Genomic DNA, 14,710 nt, shown 5'->3' with positions numbered 1-14,710 from the left:
CAGCACACTCCTCCCCGTGCTTGCTTCTATATCTCTGTCACAGGTGCCATAAGCCAGTGGTGTACCAATCTTCTCTGTTCAGCACTTGGAGCTTCTTAGCCACCATGCCTCCTCCTTCCCTGCCCACATTCAGCCCAGCAGGCCCTGCCAGTCTCCCCTCTCCCCTCCACTGCACAGCCTACAGTCTCTCAGCAGCCACTTTGGGTTCTTCCTGCTTTCCAACTGCAGCTGCTTTCCCAGATCAGTCAGAGGGTGATGACGGGATCCTTGCCTAAGACACATTGTGCTCAGCAGCTGTTACTGTAACAGATACATGAGAAATAGCAGCTTGTATAAAGAGAAAAGGTCTGGGCTGGAGAGAGGGCTCACAGACTAAGAGCCATTGCTGTTCTTCCAGAGGACCTGTGTTCTAGTTCCAGCATTCACAGGTACAGATGGTGGCTCACAACCATCCATAACCCCAGCCCTAGTAGATCTGGCGCCCTCTTCTGGCCTCTGAGGGCCAAGTACACATACAATGCCCTGACATTCACATACATGTCCTGCCTGGCCTGCAGCTGTGAAAAATCTGACGCTGAAGACCTTGACCTTTTCAGTTTATTTCTCTGTCATAGACCCTCGTCCTGTGTTCACATGGTACATGTCTGTGCTTTTCATTTGTGTCTTGGCCTCTGTGGCGCATGCCTGACCCTCCCACTAGCTATAAGCCCCGTAAGAGCAGGAAGTGTGGCTTTTTCCATTGCTCTTAGATCCTGAGTCTAGTGCTTCGCCTGTGTGTAGTGGACGCTCAGTGCACACTGACGGGGGTAGACTGTTAGCTATCACCTGCTGCTGAGCACGTGCTGCAGCTCTTCAGTAGTCAGGGGACCCACAGGACACCTAGTGCTCAGTCTGCTTGGAGCAGTGATTAACTCGAGGGATTCTGCCCAAGGCCACAGCACCCCTCGCTGTGGTGGCAGAGTGATCTGGTTTTCTTTTAGAGTAACAGGCAGCTGAGTCCTGTGGTTTAGTTCATGTCAGGGTTTATTAGAAACTTGATGGTAGTTCATCGTTAGCATATCTTTCAAAAACTTCATTTCGCAGTTTCTGTCATTGGCCTCCAGAGTCTCACTCTTCCTTTAGCTCCTTTCCAAGGCTGGTTTTAAATTTTGAGAGCATTCTCAGGCCAGGACTTTAATTTCCCTGCCGGGCTCCTTCTGTGGCTGGGTTCTGTGAGATAGTTGTTCCCCTGGCTTCCCTGGCAAATGCTAGAGGGTTCTCCCTCCCGGTTCTCAGCATAAACAGTTTACTATTCCCAGGTCTCGAGTGCTGTCCAGACACGGCACAGGGTCCCCAGCTGTCATTCCTGGACCTCTTTCCATGTTCTCTTGGAGGATGTTACTTACACACCACATAAATGACATCAAGATGGGCTATGCCTATTCCTGCAGACCATTTTATAGTTCCCCTAATATCCGATGCCTGACTGAAATTTCAGTGTACTAATTTGCCCTCATGTCCTAATGTGAAAGTTGATGGATGATGGAGCTGACTTGACCCATCCCAGGACCTCCCCATGGCCCATGGATAATCTCTGTGTATCCCCCGTCCCAGGGGTTCAGCTTTGATGAGGTCCCTAACCTGTGCTGGGCCTACTCACTGGGTGCTGTTGTCCAGGCCTGGGATGCCTGATGTCCAACCCATGCATCATCCTGGGGAACTGATGACCTCAGCTGCGTATTTGCCCTTTGCCCGTGGGCTCTGCCTTCTCGGGATTCATCTCCCAGCACTGCCCAGTGGAAACCATCTGAAGGCCCCTTGTTCGGCTTCACCTTTTTATACTGTTTGCTTATTCTAGTCAGACTTTGGCAGAAGCCTTCTAAACAGAGCCCACGGGAAAGGTGGCCACACATGTCAGCCTGCTCTTTGGTCCCGAGATTGTTTCTATTTTTATTTTGTTTGGAGTTTTTGTTAGCATCCAGGGCAAAGATTAAGCACTTACACTTATCTGGTAATGGTGAGAGGCCCTTAGATCCCTTGCTTGTGGCCAGGAGACCCCTGCTTAATACTGTTAACCTCACTCTCTCTCCTGGGAGATAAGATCTATCTGTTAAATTTGGCTTCCATGGAGGAGGCCCTGACTTCCACTTGATCAGAGAGAGGGAAGGGAGAAAGATAAATCCCACCCTTGGCTAAATTTTGAAAAGAGAATAGTAGTCTAATTTATGGAGGTTGTTTTGTTTTGTTTTAAACTAACTTTATGTCATAATTTTTTAGCTGCCAAAAGACGTAATCCTACCTCAGCCTCGCCTTGGCAACCTACTTTTGGCGCCAGGCGCAGCCCTGTCATTACTCTGCATTATTTTAGCAGTAATCTTTTAGAAGGTGAGAAACGATTATTGCTTTTTAGCACAGTTGACATGATATTGGCGCAGAGCAGTGCCTAGAGCTTCAAACCTGATGGCCGGACCCCAACCTAAACACCACCAGATAGAGCTGAGAGCTCGAGGCTGCTGCAAAGGGGAGAGAAAATCAAATGTTATCTAAGAGTTCTCTCTCTCTCTCTCTCTCTCTCTCTCTCTCTCTCTCTCTCTCTCTCCCTGCCTCCCTCCCTTCCCTCCCCTCCCTCCCCTCCCCCCTTCCTCCCTCCCTCCCTCCCTCCCCCCCATCCCACCCCGTCCCCTGTCCCCCTACCTTTCTGAGCATCCCTGTTCCTCGGAGTTGTAGCTGTAGATTTTGGCTGGGATCCTGAGAATCAGGATTTAGTGTTTTGACCAGCTGTGATCTGATAATGTTCCTCAGAGGAAACATTTGCAGAGGGGAAACTTATCTGAGGCTGAGAGCTGTAGTCTCCCCCACTACTCAACAGGGAGAGCCCCTGCTGTAGACAGATAAAACATTCCTCTGTGAATCTGAAAGAGAACAAATGGGAGGAATCATTTTAAAATAAAGCCGGCCCAGCTTCACGAACTCTCTTGATGTGGTAACTTTTCATGGTTTTCCTTCATTCCATTTTCCCTCTCCCTCCACCTTTTATATGACTTTGTGACCAAATTAACTTCTGTCTTGTAATTGGTATGAGAATACCTCACAGCATACAAAGCTAGGAAGAAAAGACCAGGGATGCTACCCACTCACTGGCCTAAACATGTTCCCCTGGTGCTTACCTCCCCCTCAAGGGGAATCAGCAAATGTAGGCACTTTGCTGACAGCAGAGACCTTAGAGCTCTGGGAGCCAAAACAGATGGGAGCCAACCATACCTACTCATGCCGCTGTCATCTCAGATCCCTACCCAGTGGCCCTGTCACCTTGGTCAAGTTCCTGACCTCCATGTGGCAGTTTCTTCCTATTAAGTGGGGAGTGCTGTTTGCTGTGTCACATAGATATGTGGGTGCTAAGTAAAGCTGCTCGTGGGGTGCTTACACATAGCACCTCACGGTATTAGCTTTGTGACTAATAACTTTTGATGACCTGTTTGTTGTACGCAGAGTTGTTCTTAAATCCTCAGTTAATCCTTCTATTTGGTTTTCATTTACTGGATGTTTTGCTTGTCTTTTAAGATAATACAGTGAGTACCCAAGGATGTCAGGAAAGATCATGAATCCCCTGGAACTATCGATTGTGAGCCTTCCAACATGGATGCTCAGAACTGAACTCTCCACTCCTCTGGAAGAGCACCAAGTGCTTTAACCACTGAGCTATCTTTCCAGCCCCTGTTGGTGGCAGTAGTATTTTGAGGCAAGGTCTCATATATCCCAGGCAGGCCTTGAACTCTGTAAGTATGCTGCTGAGAATGACCTTAAACTCCTAATCCTCCTGTCTCTACCTCCCAAGTGCTGGGATTACATGCCTGTGGCATCATAGCCAGTCATGTGCTGCCATAACCATTTTACAGAAGGGCCAGGGACAAGTCAAAGATATCGAGAATCACTTCTCGGGCTAGACCTTCCTACCGTAGATTTTCTTTCCTAACCACTTCTCTTCAAAGAAGAGTCTGGCTTCAGTCAGAAACAGGGCATGGGAAGATACAAGGACAAAGACTGGGAGAAGGACCGGAAAGTCCAACTGGGCTCCGCCCTGTCACAGGCTGATGGCACCATGGGTTCATTACGGCAAGTAAGTTGCTGGCTGTGGTCTCTTGACTTAGGTCAGGGAAACAGAGCTTCACTTTTACAAAAATCTCTCCATAAGCTAAATATATAGAGAAAAACGATGCTTTGGGGGTCCAGGGACAACTGGAATGTAGACCTCAAAGGATTCTGGGAAGTTCTTGTGGTCCCTAAGCAGCTGGTAGATCATCTAAATAGGGCATTTTAAACATTTCTCCTTATTCAAAGCTTTCTTCACCTCATACTTCAAGCAGGAAGACACTGCCCACTCACCACAGGCAAAGTCTGCTCATTGGTTCAGTACTTTACCCTCACAACCACCCTGATTCCTTGTCTGTTGGTTTCTGTTTTGTTCTAGTTGGGAGTTTCTTGGGACAGTGTCTCAGATTTGCTCTGCTGCCTGCTCCACCTCCCATCTCCCAAGGGCCGGATTATAGACATGCACTACCACCCCCAGCCTAGCCAAGGATTTTAAGTGTGCTACTTCATTTAGTCTTAACCAATGATTATTTAGTCAGATGATCTATTATGCAAAGAGAAAAACTGCCCCAGTCATGTAACCAGAAATGGGGAAGTTTTAACCCTAAATAGAGGGACAAGCAAACCACACTGCGAGTGGTGTCCAGCCTTTGAACATCTTTTCTCCAGAGAACACTCTGTAGATAAAGCTGTAAAGACCAGGGAAGGACTTGGATAGATGCGGGCTCCCACAGTGAGAAAGGCAGCCACCACCTTCATCTTGGAGAAGCCAAACCTAACCAGGATGTCCTCTTTGACCTTTAAACTCCAAGCCCCTTGGCTCCTTCCCATGCGGTTCCCACTCGGATGCTTGCTGTTAGGTCGCTCAGCTGCCCCTGACAGTTGAGTTATTTAACCGTCTCTGCTTTTGTTTTTCCCCCACTAAACTATGCCCAATACATTTGCGACTAGGATAGCTTTAACTATTGTGTTTTGTTTGTTTGTTTTAATAAATTCTTTCTAATTGTCACATTAAACTCCAGGTACAGTGTTTCTAGTCTGAACACATAGCAAGCCAGAACTCATTCTCTCAGGGCAAGTGACTAAGGAGAGGAGGTGGACTCATTCATTTACCTGAACTTCAGACTCTGTACCCACAGTCTAGGGCTCAGAACTCCCAAGGCCCTTAGTAGAGGCTGGGTGTCAGGAAAAACCAACATGCTTCCTGCTAGACCCTTTCAGATGCTCTGGGGAGGCTTTATTTCCTTCTCCTCCTGCCTTTGTCCTCTTGGCTACTTGGCTGATTGAGCACAGGGTTTCACCCACGTCCCATTGTTAAGCTTGAATGCTCTCATCACTGAGCTGTATGCACAAGCCTCGTGGGTGGTTGGGTGGGTAGTTGGGTGGGTGGTAATTTGAGTTTAAGTGTAGACATTCTTTTTAATCACAGTTTACTTAATGTACAATTTTCACTTTATTAGCAACAAATTTGTCAATAGCATTTAAAAATTGTAAAAATTGTAAATAATTAGTAAACCTGAGTTTTGAACTCTTTAATCAGATAAAATAGTCATGAAGGATGTAATCAGACAAAAAGCACCTTAAATAAAACCTGATTATCTGTATTTTTAGTCAGTTATTAGTATTTCTGATTGCTGCCCTTTTTACTTATATTTACTTATTGGACAAGTTTTCTAAGTTGCCACCCTCAACCAAACCCTGTGGATCCCAGAATCAAACTCAGATCATTAGCCTATGAGATATGAACAGCCGTTTGCTTTCTAACAGTAAAAAGTTTAGAAACATCCTAAAAATGAGGGAATAATTAAATAAATTACAACATTCCATTCATTAAAGCAACCTTTTAAAATGATATTTACCCAGAGGTTTTAATAACATATGACAGCAGGATACAGAATTATGTGGGGATTTTTTAATTAAACATACATAAAATTGAAGTTTAAAAGGAAAACATCCAAAATTAATAGTGGTTACTTGATGGGTCATAGCTTATGATTGGGTTTTTTTATATGTAGTTTATATTTATGTTGTTTTCCTGTGAGTATAAATTACTGTGATAATTAAAAATACATGCATCATTAATGTATAATTTTAATGTCATCATGTAATGCCTTAGCTATTCAGAGCTCAGCTATCTTAGACGTCTGGAGTATCACTAAGATTCTGAATATAAAAACACCCATTCTGAGTGACTAGCATTAATATTACAAAGTTCACATATAAAGCATGACTGCTCTCTGAGACTTCAATAGTTCAATGCCCAGAGCTCACAGAACAAAGCCTAGTGCACCCACCGTGCGCAGGTTTACAGATATGCTGCATGCAGTCCTTAGGGCGACAGTGTAGAAGTGCAGGGAAGCAGGGCCGTGTGAGGCCTGCAGCCACAGAAGGGGCAAGAGCAGCCCATGCCCTGCACACAGAGGCCTGAAAACTCCGCGGCTCTCCACTCAGCCAGTGCCTAGTAATGTGGGTTCAGCCCAGTCAGCAAGCAACATCCTTCTGTTCTGCTTTTCTAATTTGCGTGAAGACTTTAATATTTAAATCTTTTAAAGGTTTTTCCATCATGCATAGCTCAAAACTAAGAGGGAAAAGACAAAAGTTGGCTACAATAGTGATAGTATGTAGCCATCGGCTGATTCTCAGAAGGTGACTGACAAGGCTCTACTCTGTAGCTGAGGCCGCCTGTACCCCTGGTCCTCTCGCCTCAGCCTCCAAGTGCTCAGACTATAGATGCATCCACCACAGCGGCTTCATCTTCTCACCATTTATACAACAGGTGTTTTTGATAATTTTCCAGTTTATGTCAGATGCTTTCATTTCCTGAGCTCCTTCAGTACCTGAGTGATCCAGAGAAGAAGGACACAGAGGATGCCAGAAAATGCCCACGTCTGCCCACGCAGGAGAGGAGTAAACAGCCAGGCTTTGAGTCAGTGAGGCCTCGGCTATGGTGTGCAGCCGTGCCCATTGGTCATAGAACGCACACAGGGTTGGTAGAATTGGAACAGCATCAGCATGGGCTGTGGGCTGAGATAGATCCAGGGCAGCTGTGGCCCTTCGCCTTGAACAACCCACTCACCAGCCTGCCTTCTCCTATGGCAGCAGCACGGGTTTCGGGGCCAAGGACGTAACAGAAAGATGTGCAGGAAAAATTTTGCTCCCTTCCCATTGTAGCTGCAGGGAGGAGAATCACATCACTTCTCTGTTGTGCAGGGTCCAGGAGAGCTGTGGTGAGGTGTACAACTCAGCGAGGGCCGTAGGATACGTTCCTGCCCTGTGCACACATCGGGATGCTTTCCTTCCACCTGCCTTTGTCAACAGAGGAGCAGAGACGGAAGTGAGGAGTCCCATGCCAGAGCCACACAGCGTATCAGGGCCCTCACCCTTCAAAGCCAAAGCTTTGAAGTGCCAATGGTTACACCCAGTGACCCTTCCTACAGCCTGTCCTGATCTTGACCATCCCGAGTCAACAGGCCGAGGGCTGCTGGTACTGTCTGATTTACTTACCTGGTCCCCTGCAGGACCATTCAGAGAGTAAAACGAGGTTGACCAGAAACACATTACAATTACAAAAAAAAAAAAAAAAAAAAAAAGCCAATTACAGTGGGTTTGACAACATAGTAACTGGAAACCTAGATAGAAGCCAGCAGGTTTTGCTCAGTTTGGTTCTGTTTTTTTCTTATGAACTACGAACAGTCATTTGCTGGTCCACTTGCCCAGTTTGATATCTGTCTCAGGGACCCCTTCTTATAATGAAGCTCACGGACACCATGCCATGACTGAAGCAGATGCTCCAGGCCAATGGAGGGACATCTTGTGAGTAACAAAAGACCTAGCATAATCCAGAGAAGAAGCCGTGAGCGGCAAGTGGTCATCTGGCTGCAGGCTTGTCTGCACACACAGGAAGCACTCTTGGTTCCTTGTTTTTTGTCAGAGCACTTACCTGACATTGTAATTTGAAAGTAATGTTGCTAAAATAATTGGAAATGTCCTTTGGCAAGATTGGAGGCTCCTTGTAGGCTCCCTCTCACTTCTGCCTCTCGGTCCCTTCTGGCAGATCTAGCATAGGTCGTAGCCAGTTGTTCTATGGTTTCAATCCTACCTAGTGACAAGCCCCTTAAGCTCTGTGAGTGTCCTCCTCTGAAGGACAAGAGTCAGATGGTCTGTGCCTCCCTCAGCCTCTGTGCCATCTGCTGAGAAAGTTGTGTTGAAGCTAATTCCACCCACACAGTAACATCTATAACGATACATAGTTATAACATCTATAATATACATAGTTATAACATCTATAATATACATAGTTATAACATCTATAACTGTACATAGTTATAACACCTATAGCTGTACATAGTTATAACACCTATAACTATAGTCAGTGCTCCCTGATGGCTTTGCTGGCAAACTTACAGCCATGGCTCATGGTCTGCCGCTCTGGTCCATTAATTGATGGTTATTTATTGTTTCAGATTTACCCTACTTTCTTGACAATGCCTTTGTAAGGCCCAACTGAAATGATATATGTGAAGTTACCAGAGAAACTCTAAAGTTTTGTGTGGCTGGACAGTGATTATTTTTCCTGGCTCAGAGTAGGCACTGAAGATGAAGTATTATAAAAACGTATGTGACCAGCCTTGTAAAAGAGAAGCCATTTCCTGTGGTAATGTTTTATTAAAGAGGAAGGAGGGTTCCCTTGATGCTTTCTGTGTGGTTTGCTTTTGCTGGTGATGAGTACTGAGTGTTGGAAAGGCCATCCATCAGCAAGTTACTGTGACAACTCATCTTGCAGGAGCACTTTTCGTAGGATTGAATAGTCACGGTCAGAATGGGAGCCCCAAGGGCCACAGCGTTCACAGAAATGCTGGGCCCATGGCATGTTTCTGTGTAGATTCAGTCTAACCAGAGCCCTCTGCTCTAACCCAGGCGACATGGTTTCTGTCCCTCGTCCTACCTTTGGCATTCTTGTCTTAACTATATTGAATGAATTTGTATCCTTCTAGAAGGAAATCACCAAAGTGAGACCCTGCAGGCGCTGTGCTGTTTCCTGCTTTACACGCTGTAAGAGATGCCGTCTACGATTGATAGATTGGTAGTTTGATACTCTACTTCTGCCCGGGTGTTTGTGTTTGGGTTTTTACTCTCAGATCTAAAATCTATTGTTTCCTGTGTCAGGTCCCAGAAGGTAACCTGAGTTCTGAAGCAGAAAGTAACTTCTCATTTTTGTTTGTCTCCAGTGACAGACATCACATCTCCAGTGCCATCCCTGTTCCGAAGAGACAGAGCTCCACGTTTCGGGGTGCAGATGTAGGCCTCTCTACGGGTGTCCCTTCACCAGATAACGTACATCGAAAACGGGCCAGCTCAGAGAATGAGAGACTCCAGTACAAAACCCCTCCTCCCAGCTACAACTCAGCATTGACACAGCACGGGGTGGCCATGCCCACCTTGGGAGACTCTGAGAGGAAGGTCACCCCACTGTCCTCCTCCCTGGACACCTCCTTGGACTTCTCCAAAGAAAGTAAGAAAACAGGAGTAGACCTGGGCAACAGTGTAAGTGGAGACCACAGAAATGTGGACTCCAGCCAAGAACAAGGGGAAGCCCTGCCTGGGCACCTGGCCACCATAAATGGCACTGCGCTTCCCAGCGAGCAGCCTGGCCCTGCCGGCACCCTGCTGCCAGGCCTGTGCCACCCGGCCCCCTCAGCCGAGCTCTGCTGTGCAGTGGAGCAAGCAGAAGAAATTATCGGGCTGGAAGCCACAGGCTTCACGTCAGGCGACCAGCTCGAAGCACTCAGCTGCATCCCGGTGGACAGCGCGGTGGCGGTGGAGTGTGACGAGCAGGTGCTGGGGGAGTTTGAGGAGTTCTCTCGGAGGATCTACGCCCTCAGCGAAAACGTGTCCAGCTTCCGCCGGCCTCGCAGGAGTTCTGACAAGTGAGGCGAGCAGTCAGACAGTAGCACCAGGACAGAGCCGCCCTGCACCAGGCCAAGAGCTGCACTTAACCTTTTTAATAATTCCAACACAAACGAGTGTCAGTGGAGCAGACTCCTCAGAAAGGCTGACTTTGGGAACAGAGGGGACTCAGGGTCACTGGGGACCCATGGGGCCAGTCCGTGAGATTTGTTCACTTTCCAGTCAAAGGTCGCCCTCTTGCTTACAGCTCAAGTCCTGTCGTAGGCATCTGTCTGCACTCTATTTACACTTCTGGGTTCTCCTCAGAGAGAGGATGATAATAGTGTAACAGAACGAGCTCACCTTTAATTTCTCATAAGCATCCACCCTCTCCATCATTTGTAAAGCAGAAACAACTTTGCACCACTGAGAAGCCTGTGTTCACCCTTTAGGCAGGTGAGTAAGAGCAGAGTGTGGTCTCTGTTCCAGGCCCTCGGCCCGAGTACCACAGTCTGCCTGCAGACCCCGCTGTCGTCCTGCTTTCTCAAGATGGGCGTGCATCCTGGAAGCTGGGGCGGTAAATCCGCTAGTCCAAAGCCTGCAGAAACGATGTTCTGTCTCTGCCTAGTGTGCCATACCCGGATGAAAAATTATCCTGTGGGGGCTCCCAGGGGACCCTCGGAAACCTCACGGTTACCACAGCCAGATGGCAGCCAGCTTCCTTTGGGGCCAAAGTTTTTATGTGGTCCAAAATTGGGCACACTTCTGGCAATACACACCCCAGATAAAGACCCCTTAGATACAAATCCTGTTAACTTATTACATTTCAGTCAGAAGGAAGCCATTATATATGACAAAAGTGTACGTAGAGTCAGGATGTCTAGTGTGCGAGATGGCTGAGAGATAGCTGGGTTAAGAGACCAGAGAAAGCATAGACTGCAATTTCACGATGTTCAATTATGTTTTCCAAGTCCATGTCCTTACCACATTCAGATTCCATTCACTGTTGCTTTATCCATTATGTGCCCACAGCATTGCCTCAGGGTTGCAAGCTCTTAAAAGAAAAATTTATCCACATATCCATGTATTGTAAAGAAGAATAAAAATTGAATTTACTTCACTTGATCTGATTTTTCTCCCCAGTTTTGTTTTGTTTTTTTTCCCTTCTAAACCTACATCTCTTCATGTTACATCGTGACAGGGCTAACCTGAACTAAAGCCACGGTATGTCCAAGCTGATGCTGTTGATTTCATTTGAGTTTACATACTGTGACAAACAAGACATACTTAACAGCTATATTCCCCGGGAGCGTAGCCCTAACTCATGGGTCTCACAGTCATGTCCATACTATGGCCAAGCATTCCTGGGCTCAGCTTTCCTTAGCAGCCACATTGCTAGATGAACCATTGGTACCACTCTTCCATATAGTAAATGCCCAGACTTAGTACATAGCAGTCAGCTCTCCTGCGGGTGGGCGCTTTTGCTTGGTCTAAGGAAGTCCTCTTCATTCCATGTGGGGGTAGGGGAGGCTTCTTCACGGGGCGTCGTCATTTGAAGTCAAAGCAGATGGAAGACCTCGCCATCTTGGGTACAGAGCTGCTGTGGAATCCTGGGAGGAGGTGGCATCTCCAAAAGGTACAGGTGTTTGAAGTTCGTTGCTGGTGCAGGTGGAAGGTGAGTCCCATGTGACCTGTGACTGCCACCTGAGGCTCCATGCAGATGCTTCTACACACTTTCTAGTCCCGTGACTCTGACAGGCAGCAGAGAGCGCTGAGATCTTACCGTCACTCTCTGCCTTCTGGACTTCCTAAGTGTGGGCTGAGAAGTTCCTTCCACAGCATGATGCCTTGCGTGGGTCCGCACTGCTCTGAGCTGATCGGTTCTGCCCTTACTTTCAGCATTCCCACGCTGCCAGCCATGCATGCACCTAAATGCTGCTAGGCTCGCAACCAGGGCTGCATCCCTTGGTACTTGCTGTGACCTGGGTGGACCCTACCGCACTATGTCCCTCTAGCAGCTACAGAGTATGTTTCACCTCTGTTTAAAGTGGCCTTTAATGATCGTATCTCCTACCAATCTTTTTAACTAGTCTTGGAAATCACTAAAAGACAATGATAACAGAATTTGCTAGGAAAATAGAAATCAAAATGGAGGACGCGTTGCTGTCCTTTCCTGGACCGCTCCACCGTGGTTGGATCTGTTCTAGCAGCCTGCACAGATCAGACAATGATTGTGTTTTCTCTCTCAGTTTCCCCTTAGCCACATCAAAAATTCCAGAGATTTTTTTCCCTCCCTCAGAATATTAGTATTGGAAAGCTACACTCAGCTCTACTCCTTAGCATTCCTGATGTACCCGTTCATTCTGACCTGACTAGTTATGCGTTTTAAACCGCCACCAATGACAGAAGGCATGGCAGCCGGTCTGTTGGTAATTGGAGGTAAACTCGGCATCTGTTTTTATAAAGTAAAATTAAATAGTATTTATTTTGAAAGTTAAAAGTATATGTGATTTCCCTGTTATACTTGAGTCCTGTCTTCTCCTGTTTTGAATTTCGTATTGAAGCTGAGTTAGTTCTGAAAACCTTGTTCTTAAGCAGTCAACCAGGCACTCCTGGATCATCACATCCACTCTGCACGTGTGTGCATCGAGGGCTAAGCAAAGTGTATGCGGGTTGCTAAGCCTTAACCCCTGCTGCATTATCTAGTCAGGAGTTATAGCTATGTCAGCAGTTCCTTAAAACTCGCTGTGTGGGCCCGGAAAGCCTCAGGCATCGAGTGGGTTTGCTGCTTGCCTCGTTGCTGTGACAAAAGCTACTTAATAAGAGAAAAGAGGCTTTTTTAAACTCAGTTCCGGCACACAGCCCTTCACAGCAGATAAGACATTTCAGCGGGTACTTGAGGCAGCCGGCCATGTGCAATCAGGAAGTAGAGAGTAACAACCAGTGTCAATGCTCAGCCCCCTGCTGCTTTTCACTCAGTAAATTGGTGCCTCCCCTGGTTAAAGTGGGTCTCCCGACCTCAGTTAACCGAATCTACATAGTCCCTCCCAGGCATGGTCCAAGGCTAGACCCCTGTGTGATTGACAGTATTGACCATTCCCTGGGATATCCATTGAGTGGCTGTGGCACAAGTCCCTGAGATCAGCTGATCCCTGAGATCCCTGAGATTCCTGACACTAGAGCTGGCTGAGGCTGGTTCCAGGGAGGCTAGTAACCAACGAGTGGTGATTTCTTTCCTCTTTCTGCACGTGAAAAGGAACATCCTTGTGAACCTACGTCCTCGGAGAGCATGCTCAGAAGGGTGCTATGTGACATAGAGCGACTGTCTCCTTAGACCCATGGCAAATGGTCACCTCTCTGCACCTGAAACACTTAAGGATTTTTATTTTCCTTTTGGTGTTTCAAGACAGGGTTTCTCCTTGTAGCCCTAGCTGTCCTGGAACTTGCTCTGTAGATCATGCTGGCCTCCAGCTCATAGAGATGCACCTGCCTCTGCCTCCCAAGTGTTAGGATTAAGAGCATTCACCACCAGAGCCTGGCTCCATTTCTTAATCTATAAAAATAAAAAAATAATAATAATAAAATAAAAAGCCTAGAAGAAGAGCCGGCAAGATGGCTCCGTGGGAGAGGTCCTGACCACCAAGCTTGACGATGTGAGTCTGATCCCCAGAACACTCATGATGAGAGGAGAAAAATGGGTCCCAAAAGTTGTCCTCTGACCACCACACTCGTGCTCTGGCAAGTGCGGGTCTGCACATACTTGGACGCACAAACTTGTGGGGTTTTTTGTCTTTTTAAATTTTTTTTTAAATGCTGGAAAGAACCCTGCCCTTGCCAGCCACCTTCATGCCATGCTTGTCCTGTGGGATGCCACATTGCTATGGTAATGGGGATGCCCAAGCCTCATCAGGTTTCCCACTGTGGCTTGGGCACAGCCGCTTCCTCTCTGAATCCAGTCCCTCATCTGTGACACGGGGATAATGTCGCAGCCAGAGTGGACAGGGTTAGAAAACACAAACAAGGGGCTGGGGATTTAGCTCAGTGGTAGAGCGCTTACCTAGGAAGCGCAAGGCCCTGGGTTCGGTCCCCAGCTCCGAAAAAAAGAACCAAAAAAAAAAAAAAAAAAAAGAAAAAAAAAAAAGAAAACACAAACAATTGAACAAAGTGCTCATGTTGTTGTCTGGTTTTGGGTTTCAAGACAGTGTCCTGTGTAGCCCAGGCTGTCCTGGAAATCACAGAGACCTGGCTGCCTCTGCCCCTGAATGCCACCATCAAGGCTGTGTGCCACCAAGCTCAGTACTCACTTTTCAACCAAGCACCATTGGAAGGAATTCACCATTCAACAGGGCTTTGGAGAAATCACTGGGAGATTCTGGCCAACATCGACGCAGGCATCTGCAAAGCTGAACTCTGCACAGATGTGCTGAGGGGCCAGACAGCTGCCATGTGGCCTCAGGTTCCTGGGGAGCCCTGTCCAGGTGAGTTTCTCTGTCCCTGCAGTCACAAATGTTCTTCAGGCCAGCCTCTGAAACGTCCTTATCTGCTGAATTGGTCCCCAGAGCTGAGGATTTTCAAAGTAGATCGTTTTCTCCTTTTCGCCTTGCAGCATATCTAAATACTGTTTTGTAGGTGGACAGCACAGCCTCGCAGATTTTAAATGAATGAAAGACACGTCTGCCTTATAAGGCCCGCAAAGTCAGCAAGCCATAGAAACAATGGGTGGAGACACAGGTAAGAGTGAGAGATCCGGCTGAGC

The 14,710-nt window shown here is 47.2% G+C and overlaps 1 protein-coding gene across 3 annotated transcripts in view; it reads left to right on the top strand.

Moving 5' to 3' along the window:
* The window catches only part of Uvrag (UV radiation resistance associated), a 257,835-nt gene extending 246,756 nt beyond the window's left edge, over positions 1-11,079 (top strand). Inside the window, exon 9 of one of the 3 annotated variants that reach the window (XM_039113251.2) lies at positions 9,297-11,079. In XM_039113251.2, coding sequence (XP_038969179.1) covers positions 9,297-9,999 — 703 coding nt within the window. In that variant the 3' untranslated portion in view covers positions 10,000-11,079. Of the gene's footprint in view, positions 1-7,278; positions 7,699-9,296 lie in introns of those variants that run through there. The other 2 variants (NM_001401542.1, XM_039113238.2) reach the window with 2 other exon arrangements.
* Positions 11,080-14,710: the final 3,631 nt, after the last annotated feature.

The sequence above is a fragment of the Rattus norvegicus genome, chromosome 1, assembly GCF_036323735.1.
Source record: "Rattus norvegicus strain BN/NHsdMcwi chromosome 1, GRCr8, whole genome shotgun sequence".
NCBI lineage: Eukaryota > Metazoa > Chordata > Mammalia > Rodentia > Muridae > Rattus > Rattus norvegicus.
Note: the sequence above shows the minus strand (reverse complement) of the source record. Positions and strands in the feature narration are given on the sequence as shown.